The 12,373-nt window shown below is 25.8% G+C and overlaps 2 protein-coding genes across 8 annotated transcripts; both read left to right on the forward strand.

Annotated features, from left to right (window-relative positions):
* LOC108000892 (TBC1 domain family member 15) lies at positions 1–4,098 on the forward strand. The gene is made up of 9 exons (XM_017061580.3): positions 1–613; positions 1,030–1,122; positions 1,191–1,692; positions 1,765–1,941; positions 2,009–2,103; positions 2,216–2,414; positions 2,481–2,698; positions 2,792–3,106; positions 3,173–4,098. The coding sequence occupies exons 1-9, from the start codon at positions 587–589 to the stop codon at positions 3,476–3,478; spliced, it is 1,932 nt and encodes a 643-aa protein (XP_016917069.1). The 5' UTR covers positions 1–586; the 3' UTR covers positions 3,479–4,098.
* Positions 4,099–5,812: 1,714 nt separating this feature from the next.
* LOC108000896 (uncharacterized) lies at positions 5,813–10,824 on the forward strand. 7 transcript variants are annotated; one of them, XM_062074399.1, is made up of 12 exons: positions 5,829–6,064; positions 6,150–6,382; positions 6,463–6,537; positions 6,623–6,764; positions 6,916–7,038; positions 7,167–7,318; positions 7,456–7,572; positions 7,679–7,739; positions 7,854–8,146; positions 8,256–8,387; positions 8,503–8,721; positions 8,804–10,824. In XM_062074399.1, the coding sequence occupies exons 4-12, from the start codon at positions 6,643–6,645 to the stop codon at positions 9,934–9,936; spliced, it is 2,352 nt and encodes a 783-aa protein (XP_061930383.1). In that variant the 5' UTR covers positions 5,829–6,064; positions 6,150–6,382; positions 6,463–6,537; positions 6,623–6,642; the 3' UTR covers positions 9,937–10,824. The 7 variants fall into 7 exon arrangements, with proteins under 7 accessions (XP_061930381.1, XP_061930383.1, XP_061930382.1 ...); XM_062074394.1 differs by having other exon boundaries at positions 5,840–6,082; positions 6,835–7,038; XM_062074395.1 differs by having other exon boundaries at positions 5,840–6,064; positions 6,835–7,038.
* The last annotated feature ends 1,549 nt before the right edge of the window (positions 10,825–12,373 follow it).

Here is a 12,373-nt window from a genome sequence, read left to right on the forward strand (position 1 = left end):
TTTTGAAATCGTATAATATTTTTATTTCATAATCATAAAATAAAATTTATAATTTTGTAAAAAGTATCGATTATAATATATTGTACACATTCTAGATTTATTTTATTAATATGAATATGATATTCAATTTATTGCTATCTTCGTATTACTTGTAACTTGTATAGCACTAAAATGAATGAACACCTTTACAGAGAAAGAGTTGCTTTTGTGACAGAGGTCGTGATAAAACGCTTACTCATACGTAGTATGTTGCGAATTTTTAACGTTTCTCATATAAGATTTATATTTATTGAAAATAAGCTACAAGGAATTATCTTAAATAATTACAAAATGTTTTACAATTTCTGGCTATTATAAATCAGAATCAATGACGAAATAATATTTTTGTTAATTGTGATCAAAATACTAGAGAGAAAGATAGTTATTCTCGTAAGCAGTAGTAACTTGCAAATATATGTTTGCACAAGTGAATAAAGACAATAAAATAGAAGAAGAGAGAAAGTAAATTTGTAGGACAGTAGAAGGAATGTGATGAAATCAGCTATAATTTATTCAAGTCGTTGATTTATACAAAAACACAAATAACATGTTTGAACCTACAGAACAGGGAAAGGTAAAAATCATTTTTGAACTATTCCTGTATGTATTGATGATGCAATTGCAATTTTTGATGTCGTAAAATACTATTAGAATGTATATTCTGTCAATTTCATAAATGACGTAAACATTCAAGTCACATGCATTATTTTTAATACTTCAATAAAACTGAATTAAACTTTATGCAAAAGCATAATTATTTAAGTATCATTTATTTCTATATTTGTATCAATTTTGCATTGTTGTCATTTCATAATTTAATAAAATTCATATGTTTTGTTTGACAATGACATTATAATAGAGGTTATGTTTCATTTATACTCTGGAATGTTATCCATTGTTAACATAGATTTTATAGAATTCCTTCCATATAAATTCAAATCTTATTTATTTTATATTTATACATATATTATATAATTAATTTTTAATTAGGATCTCTGTATTCATACGGGAGTTGTATTACGAAGTGCAAGTACAAGGGAAGATGAGGTTCACAGCTTAGGCACATTAAATATTGTTGAATATGTAAGTTGATCTAATTTAATATGTTAATTATTTTAAACGACATGGAATATTTTTCTGTAAAATTACAGAGTTTTGGGAAATGTATAGAATGGAAACCTATAGAAGATTCTGTAGTATCAGAAAATCAGGATCAAGATCCAGAATGGTCCTTGGTGGATACTCATATCAGACGTACTCGTACTTCATCAGAAGGACCAGATTCTCTTGGACGTACAAGGACTGTTAGAATTTTATTCTCAGATTTAAATTCTTTTCGTGTAAATCATGGGGGGCAACAACTTATATTTATGCAAAAAGATGGTACTACCTATGTTGCCTTCTTTCAGCTATCTAATGCTGAAAGTTTTGTAAATTCTTTAAAAGGATTTATTAAATTTGTAAAGTCTCGTACAAATAGAAATTTGTACATTGTAGTAGATGAAGTTCAATCAGTACTAACTAAGTCATTTGCTGAATTAGATTTATTTCAAGAAAATACTTCAGATTATGTTTGGAAATTTGTAAAAAATTTACATAACCGTCCATATGAAACAACATTAGAAGCTTTTAGTAAATTGGCAGATATTTGGTGTAAGTACAGATGATTCTTGGAATAATAATTTATAAGGTTTTTACTATATTTTTTTAAACTCTAAATTATAGTATACAAAGATCCAGTTAAACGTCCAGTTGAAGAAGCAGTTGCAGATATATTGAATAATTCTTTTACTATTGATATTCCTCCTCCTCCAGTATCTGTAGGTTCAGGAGAGGAATATGAAGTGATTGGGGAATATGAGTTGAGCGTAGTATTACCTCCTAGACCTCCTTGTCCAAGGGGTATGTTGAAAATAGAATTATATTAAATTATATTATTAAAAACATATAAATATACATGATTATATAGGTACTCCACTATCACAAGAACAATGGAACAAATATAAGGATCCAGAAGGAAGAATTTTAAATCCACAAGAAGTAAAAGAAGTTATTTTTCATGGGGTTAGTATGTAAATCTAAATATCTAAATAAATATATCTATTTTTTGATTTAAAATATCACTAATTATTTGCAAATATAATGAACAAATCAAATAAATTAAAAATTTTTTTAGGGTATTGTACCATCATTACGCTTTGAAGTATGGAAGTTTTTATTAAATTATTATCCATGGAATTCTACACATATTGAGAGATTAGAACTTAAAAAAAAGAAGACTGATGAATATTTTATGATGAAGTTACAATGGAGATCTATGACATCAGTACAAGAAAATAATTTTTCCGATTATCGAGATCGAAAAAGTTTGATAGGTAATATGAAAATATTTTAAGAATTTCTATAAAAAAATCTGTAATACAAAAATATATAAATTTTAGAAAAGGATGTGAATAGAACAGATAGAACACATCCATATTATTCGGGTGATAACAATCCACATTTAGCACAATTATATGATATTCTTATGACATATGTAATGTACAATTTTGATTTGGGATACGTTCAAGGTATGAGTGATCTTTTGAGTCCTATTTTATGTTTAATGGAAAGTGAAGTTGATGCGTTTTGGTGTTTTGTTGGTTTTATGGACAAAGTGGTATGTTTATATTATAAAATTTGTAAATTATATAAGTTTATAATAATTTATAAAAATATTAAATTAATCACGTATTATTATTATACAAAATAGAGTTCCAATTTTGAAATAGACCAAGCTGGAATGAAAGCCCAATTGTGCCAATTATATACTCTTTTGAGTGCCACAGATCCACAATTAGCACATTATTTGAATAAACATGATTCAGGAAACATGTTTTTTTGCTTCCGTTGGCTTTTAGTATTATTTAAAAGAGAATTTAATGCAGTTGATATAATGAAATTATGGGAGATATTGTGGACTGATTTACCATGTAAAAATTTCCATTTACTTTTTTGTGCAGCTATTTTGGATACAGAACGAAATATTCTTATGGAAAATCGTTATGGATTAACAGAAATATTAAAGGTAACATAAAATTTTAAAATCAAGAAGTAAATTTTTTCCTTAAATAATGTATAGTATGTGTTATAGCATATAAATGATCTTTCACATCACATTGAATTACCTTGGACATTATCTAAAGCTGAAGGTATTTATTATCAACTAATTTCGGTTGCGGACCAGTTACCTGATAACGTTCGCGTAATAATTGGGCTTGAACCTATGAATAAAACATCACCAATTAGTGATATAGAGAATGGTGAAGCTTCTGGTCTTAACATTGAAGCTGATGAAGCTACTAATAATTCAAGAAGAAGTAGTACAGAAAGTGGCAATATTAAGTTTGGAAATGATGAAGTGACGTTCGAACGTGGATTAAATTTATCGTATATGTGAGAACAAGATCGTTCATTCATCATAATCTAATGAACGTTGTATAACAACGTGTTGTTTACAGTCAATTTTGTAAGATTTATTATTCTTAAGTAATATTTATAGTCATATTCTTCAAAACGAATGTATATGCATCATTTGAAACTATATGACAATGACTATTTGATTTTCATCAAAGTTTATTTTATACAAAAAACTTAGCATTTTGTTTGTTTAACAAACGATCATTTTCATCAAAATGTGATACTATAATTTAAATTTTAATCATGAAATTTTGTTATGTATATGTTATCTTATGAATTTATAAAGTTATAGAGAAAATTGTTGTTAGTAGTGTTGAATTTTGAGATATTTATAAAATTCACTATAAGTGAAAAGATTGTCGGTCGTGTGAATATTTAGTAAATAAGAGGTAGTTTCGTATTATATGTTCTTCATCTAAATAATGCTTTCGATGCACATGAATTGGAAATAGTGAATGGAAACAATTTACAGTGTATTTCGAATATAACTATAAATGTTTGTGTTATTTTCACTTAAGTTCAAATGTCTTTCTTAAATCTGTAAAAAGTTTCACAATAGTACTGTATATTTCTAATAAAATCACCTAAGCTATAAATAAATTGATATTTATAATTTTCTTACATTTTTTAATATTTGAAAGTAACTTAATAATCATGTAAATACATATTTATATGTATATTTATATGTAAATACATATCTAACATTATTATCAATAAGTTCAACAATGATACAGTTCGAAAATTGATCGTTTTTTGAATATATGAATTTATAGAATAAATTAGATAAAAAGAGCAAATAATAGGAAAAAGATAAGGACAGAAATTAAAAATTATAAAACGTCATCTCTATAGTGCTGTATATAAAACTAATAAAAACAGTACAATAAATAAAGAAATGATAATAAGAAATGATTATTAGCGTCATCTTTTGAGTACCAGAAGAATATTTTCTTCAATTTGAAAAATGACACTGATATTCAATTTTTTTCTATTTTATAAAGAAAGATGCTTTTGAAACTAGAAAGATGGCACTGATAGTAAATTCTTGTCCTATTTCGATTTTTTTCACATTTTTATTTTTTATTCTTTCTACATGAATTTTATTTATGGTATTCTGAAGATAATAATAAAAATTTATAAACTATGATCATTATATTCATTGCTTTTCTCTCTTGAGATTTATTTCATATTATAATATTGATATCAACTGAAATTTGACGAAGATATGTTACCGATTACTAGAAATCAATTTTTTCAACATATGATCAATAATTTATCAATTTTTAAATTTTTTATAATATTAAATATAATAATTAAAATATTTTTATACTTATTTATAACATTAATTTTATTCATAATTATTAAAATATTTTTATTGCTATTTTAATGCAAAATAAAAATTTATTACAATAATAAATGTAATAATCAATACATTTTTAAATTGAAATTATTAAATTTCTATTATTATATGTCTGGTATTAGTTTTCGATTTTTAACCATATTAAGATATTTTTAAATATTTTTAATTTTTGAATAATGATTGTAGAATAATTATTAATAATTTAAATTGATATTATAATCAATCAAAAATAATTATGATATAAAATAAGTTTAGTTAAAAAAGATAAAGAGATTAAAAAAAAGAATATTGAATTTTTATTTACTTTTAATTACTTTTAATTACCTTTAATTATTTTTAATAATTTTTTATATCAATTTGTAATAAATGTATATTTTCGTAATTTAATTTAAAACTTGTTAATAATTGTGACAATTAAATTTTAAATATATAATTATATTCGGGCATAAATCGAAGAAAAATGTATTTTTAATTTATAATAATCAAGTACACTATAAATTTCACTATAAATCAAATACACAAACTAAATTAAACTAAAATTATATAAATTAAGCAAATCTTTGCAGTTGTGAATATTCTCACAATATTTTATATTTTATAAATAATTGAATTATCAAATTGATAAAAGAAAACTAATACGTTACATACAAGAAAAATAATAAATTCGTTTAAAATAAAAATAAAATATAGAGTATATTGTGAATGAAAAATAATTTTTAATATCTTAAACGTTTAGAAAAAATCTGTTCGAAAAATACTAAAACCACTTAATTTTTATAAAAATGTTACTAATTAAATTATTTTATTATAAATTTTTAAAGTATTCGAATATTTTTGTGAATAACTTTTGTTTCTAAACTCACTATTTTAAATTTTAGAAAACATATCAAATATTCTGTTTTTTGCGCGATCGGTAATTTATTTCGTGTAAAATCTTATAAGATGACATATCTATTCTATATCTTGTCTGTGGTATGTATATAATCAGTTATGCCACCTACGCGAATGCACACCGCATGCATAGATAACGTAACCTTATTTCTCGATCGTGATATGTCAAAAAAATATCTACATGACATATCGATATAATCGAGTACGCAATTACGTACATATAAAAATTTACCCATAAAAAAAGAGTTTTGTCTTCTTGGTTTTTATAGAACTTTCAATTCTATACGACATACGGAATCAAATGATACGAACGAAGTATTCGATTATTGTTTCGTATGTATGAATGTTGCCACGACTTTCATTTCTTTATTCGAACGATTTTTGTAAACTTTTTTTTCAGTTACGATATTTTAAGGAATTATTAAATATATGTAAACGATATTATTACATTTGAGGATAAATGGCAAAATGATTTTGATTATTTTTGATCCATCAATCATTGGACATTTATTCTTAATGTTTAAATGCTATGCAAACATTTCATCAAATATTTAAAAATACCTATGCAATGCAACAATATAAAAATGTAATACAAAAACAAGATTTTAAAAAAAAAGAGATGAGAGAGAAGAGGTAAGATAGAAGTGAAAACATAAAAAATAAAAACCAAAAAAAGAACATAATTGAAAAAAAATAATATAATATTTCTCTAGTTTACTGAAAATATAAAGCTACAAAATATAAAGAGAAAGTTAGTTGATTCTCTCACAATGTGACTTGCTTGGAAGGTAATTGTTATACTTTATAAAATTATACTTTATAAAATAAAATAATTTTACTTTTTATAAGTTTTTAAAATATTATATCTTTTAGGAACTAATATATGCCATAACATGATACAACCTTTTCTTGAGGAAGGTGCCTGGTGTTACTGGGTTGTGTCTGTTGGAGCGTTATTGTGTTTCCTTGGTCTCATTGTTGCTTGTATTTGTAGCTGTCGTCGCAACGAAAATAAGTAATTGATTATATATTTATAATCATTATTTTTTAAAAAAACATTATTTATATATATATTATAATGATAGAATTATAGTTCATATTGGAATTAACAATATGGTATATTGTATAATTATGAGAACATATTCGGTTATAATTCCTTTAAATAGGAATGAATTTCTTGGCCTTGCTGGAATGGTAACTCTAAATGATTCTCAAGACGGCTTTAACGGGATTTCGATGACAAATACTCTTCACATAGCAACGCAAGATATTGTTGACAATGGAAAAAGGTTTCTGCTATATATAAATATACATATTGTATTATATAATCTCTATATAATATAATCTTTGAAAATTTTCATATTTGATGAATAATTGTTTGTCTTGAAATTGAAAAATTTTTATGTTGTATACATAGGTCAACTGGTGCCAATAGAAGTCTTCCAGATATTCCAAAAGATAAAGAAAAAAGACACGAAAATACAGATGCATCTGTATCTCAAGATATCTATGAAATCACTGAAACAATCGGTGATCATTCGGAACTCTACGCCACCGTTCAGGACACAGGTATCTTTGATAATAAATTAATTTTTATTTTTTATCTATCAAATTTTAATTTTTAAATATTTTAAATTTTTAAAATTATTTTATTAAACATATGTTTTATCTTTTTTTAAATAATAATATTATATGTAATTTAATAGGAAAAGAACAAGTATCTGAATTGAATGTGACAGAAATTTTACATCAAAATCCATTGAATCAAAAAAACTCTGATAATGAGTATTTAAGATTTCCATCGTCTCCTAATTCGGAAAATGGTACGAATGCAAAAATGATTTTAATCGTTATATTTATCTTTTTTTTAAATATTTAATATTTACTTAAATCATATCTATAATAATTTATATTTTATATTTATTCCAGTTGAACATCCATATGCTCAACTTCAAAATGTTCAAAAAACCGAGGCTAATCAATTGAATCGGTAATAATTATATTCATATATATATATATAATAGTATCAAAAATTCTTTGTATATATATATATATATATATTATTTTTCTAATAAAAATAAAAAATTAATATTAAATATTATAGAAATAACACCAAACAAGTTATTGATGTTGAGAAACCATCAACATCAACATGTCAAATTAATGGAAACCCAGTTGCTCCCCCAAGAACTCGCCGCTCTTCATCGCATAATTCGCTTATATCTACCGAAACTGGCTCGTGTGATATTCAAGCAGCTAATGCCATATCTGGTGGAGTACAAGCTAATCAAGATTTACCTTATATGACACCACCATTATTGATGTTACTTCCTCAACCACCACAATCTCAGTCAAATAATTTACAACAGCATTTTAGTGGAGATTCTCAAGATTCTAGTAAATATTTTATTCTCTCATATCAAATCAATTCTTGATAATATCTCATTAATTTACATTAATTGAAATCAAAATTAATATATTTTCTTTTCCTTTTCATTTTATACAGAAGGATACACAAGCATCAGCGTAAGAGAACCTCTAGCTAATATAATTGCACAAACCAAGACAATTTGTCGACAAAGTCAATCTATTCGATCGTCTATGGATCCCCATTATGCAACAGTGTCGGATGATTCTGGTATATGGATTTGTATATATATACGGATATAATAACAATTAATTTCTAGACAACCTACTTTTGTATTATTTCTTGCTTTTTTTTTATCATCGATAAATATCATTTTACTTGACAGATGAGATGTATGCTGCGATTGATGAACAAGATAAAGTATATACTAGTGGTAGCGAAACATACGCTCAAATACAACCGACGATGACAGAGGTCCAACGAATACAAAATGAGCAAACGTTATTCTCTCGAGTTCCGTCTCGTTCTGATGAGACATTCCCTGCTCCGCAACCTCCAAGTGTCGACAGTTTACGGCATGTTGCACATGCTCATTCGAGACAAGGTAAATAGTTAATAATTATTGCTAATTCATTATATATTCATATTTATTTTTATTTTTTTATTTGAAACTATGTTGGTTGCAGCTTCATCCTCAAGTGCCAATAGTTCTATTGTAAATCCTGGATCACCGAAGCCTGAGAAACGTCAAGCTAATTCTCCATTACCACCTCCACCAGAAGGAACGATAGAAGTGTACGCATCAATTGATAAAAGGACAAAAAATGAGGATCGATTGAAATCGACTTTGTCTAGTGGGAAATCTCTAGAGGATATGTATGCTAAAGTAATGAAAAAAAAGAAAGATGTTGAAGAACAACAAAATGACGCACATTCGAGTTCTCAAGGAATTCTACATTCCGAAATATTTGTTCGGAAACCAAGCTTTGTTGAAAATAATAGGATTTCATCGTCTAGTCATGATTCCATGGAAATACAGAAAAAGGAATCCGATTCTGTCGATAATGGCAATCTTCATCTAGAGGGAGATATTTTGATAAAATCATCTTCTTCGTTATTTAAAAATAGTGATGATGCGGATTCGTCAAATTTCCAACTTGGTCATAATTATGAACCTATGAATGATTTGCAAACTAGACATTCAACAATTCGTGAATCGTGTGATCCGAATTACGAAATGTTATGTCCGCAACAAAGGGTCTCTGTTGACACTATACCAGATTATCAGCAAAATGATAGTTCCGTATCAATTTCTCTACGAAATAATACCGATCTGCTAACCAATTCTACTTCTCCTTCTTCTTCTGCTTCTTCTTCTTATTCCAAACCGTTCAAACATCGACAAATTAGTAACGCTAGTAGCGAAGATCCCGGATATGAGAAAGTAAGATTAAGAAACAGATGTGAAGTAGATCCAGACACAGATTCGGAACCTAATTATGAAAGTATGCCACATGATGCAGGAGAACCAAATTATGCATCAGTTTGTCGACCCGGTGATAGCGATACGGATCCCAATTACGAGTCTGTTAATCATGAAGATCCTAATTACGAAAGCGTGAAATATATGAGTGTTACTCATACGGAAGAACCGCCATATGAGCAAGTGAACACATATAAAGTCGAACAGAATTCTAGTGGATATGAGAAAGTAAAAAAACATATATTGTGTAACACTGATTACGAACAAATTCATCAGAATCATTCGACTGATTCGATTAATGGGGATACCGATGACGAGCAATATGTGCAAGTCTAGTCTCTTATTCTTCGTTTTATTTCTTTTTTGTGTTTTCTTTTTTGTGTTCTCTTATATGTTCGTAATATTCTTTTTTCCTACTTCATGTTTTATGTTAATATGTTTCCAACATGTATCATACGCATTTTTTTTTTTGACTTTGGCAATTTCTTTTCTTTTTGTTATCTAACATTCGTAAAATTAATTATTTAAGCCTGATGTACACAAGTGAAATAACATCATTGCGATCCCAACTACAAAGATGCCAAACTATCGTTACAAATCCACAACGGTGTCGTGTCACTCGCGTGCCTCTAACCTTAACGTAATTATATTAACTACATCACATGGAGGAAAAACACGAGTTCATCGAACTTCGTTTATAGTAGTTACTAGATGTGCAATAATGATACGCATTATTTACTTTTAATTATATATACTTTTAATAAAAAAATGAATATTTAAAAAAAAATTTATAATAATTAAGTGAATAATGCACTTCATTTTCGCTTTAGTTCGAATTGAAATTGAAACGGAAAAAGAAAATGAGAGTTCGTTACTTCATTATTTTTCAACTTATAGAAACAACTTATTTATTTATAAGATTATTTTCTTCTTCGTTATCTCCTTTTTCTTTTTCTCAAATGACAATTTTAATAATTTGTAAATTATTGGAATATGTATTTTGTATATAATTTTGTGCATTGTAGACATAAGTATGTTTTCTTTTTTTGAACACATCCATTTCGTTTAAAATATATCTCACATAAATCAATAACGACGATGATAATATAAATTACATATGTGTTATACACATGTACGCTTTTGAGCATAGCACAATCTTGCTTACGGCGCTAATTTACAAGAGGTAAACAATGTCGTAATTAAACGCATTCATATTAAATGCAACGATTTGTATTCTTTTATATGTATTTTTCACGAAGTCGAATGTCTTTCGGTAAAATAAAAGATATTTAAAAAAAAAAAAAAAAGAAAAAAATAAGGAATATTTTCTTGGAATTCTGTCGAAAAAGTGAATTCAGTCACAGCTCAAATCATAAATATATCATACACAGATTACATCGTGTATTTTTTTATTCATAATTTCTATTTATCGGAAATGCAATATTTCACGCCTATCAATTTTCTTCATTTATTATAAACATATACTTAACTATATCTTTCTTTTTTCATTTTTTTTACTATTATTATTATTATATTATTTTCGAGTTATAAACAAAAATTCCTACTTGTTTTTTTTAAGAATTATATATTGAATATAAAAAAACAATCGAATGAATAGCGAGTAAAATAAAACTTAGCTTTTAATACAATTGCTCGATAATTTCGTTTCATAATTCATTTAATATGCGTGTCATCATGTTCATTTTTGATCAGTATAAAATTGTATAATGTAATTATCATAATAAATGGCAGCATTTATCGATTTCATATACATTTTATACGCATTGTGTTTTTTTAATAATTGCGTTTCATACATTGCATACGATAGAATATATTCATGTCATGATATATTGGATCTATATTTAAACAAATTTCATGATAGATCGAAAATATTTAAAAAATATTAGAAATTAGATTAAAACATAAATAGGAATTACATTAAACGGATAATGAATTACGAAAAGGGAAATAAAATAAAAATAAGAACATGTTTCTTACATATATATATATATATATATGTACATATATATATAGTAATTTTATGAAATCACATATAATCATTGCATCAAAGAATAAAATATAGTTGTATTACTTTGTAAACTCAAATCGGTTATTTCAAGATATGTGTAATATCATTCAATCTTTAAATCTGAAAAATGAAGATAACAATTGATAAATTAAAGTAAAAAAATAATTCGCTTACTAATTACGTTCGCGTATGTGTAAGCGTGTAAATATGTAATGTCGTATATATACAACTACATAAATAGATTAATGCACGAATGCATTATACAAGAAAAGAATACAAATGGTAATACAATCTTGTACTTAATCAGAAATTTCAACCAAATGTAATGCCGTGTATTTTTACATAATCTTTGATTATTTCCATCACGTCGAATTTGGTAAAAATTATACAAAATAAAATAAGAAAAAACAAAGATCGACTCGTATAATTCGTAGATTCGTAATATTAAATCTAATTAACTCGGCATAAAAATGTTCTTCTTTTTTTAATTTTATCTGCGACAAAATAACCATAAATATTTTTCATTCAAGTTATTGCCAATGCACAGATTATAGCCTAATTTTTATTTGTCATTTTTTTAATCAATCCTTGGGATTTCTTTACAATAAATATAAATATCTCTGTAACTATGATAAAAACATTCACGTACATAATCTTTTAGATATTTAAGATATTTAATAATATTCATATATTTGCACATATTTTTAGATTAAAAATTTAAAAACAATAAATAAGTTATAAAAC

Source organism: Apis cerana, linkage group LG4 (assembly GCF_029169275.1).
Source record: "Apis cerana isolate GH-2021 linkage group LG4, AcerK_1.0, whole genome shotgun sequence".
Taxonomy (NCBI): Eukaryota; Metazoa; Arthropoda; class Insecta; order Hymenoptera; family Apidae; genus Apis; species Apis cerana.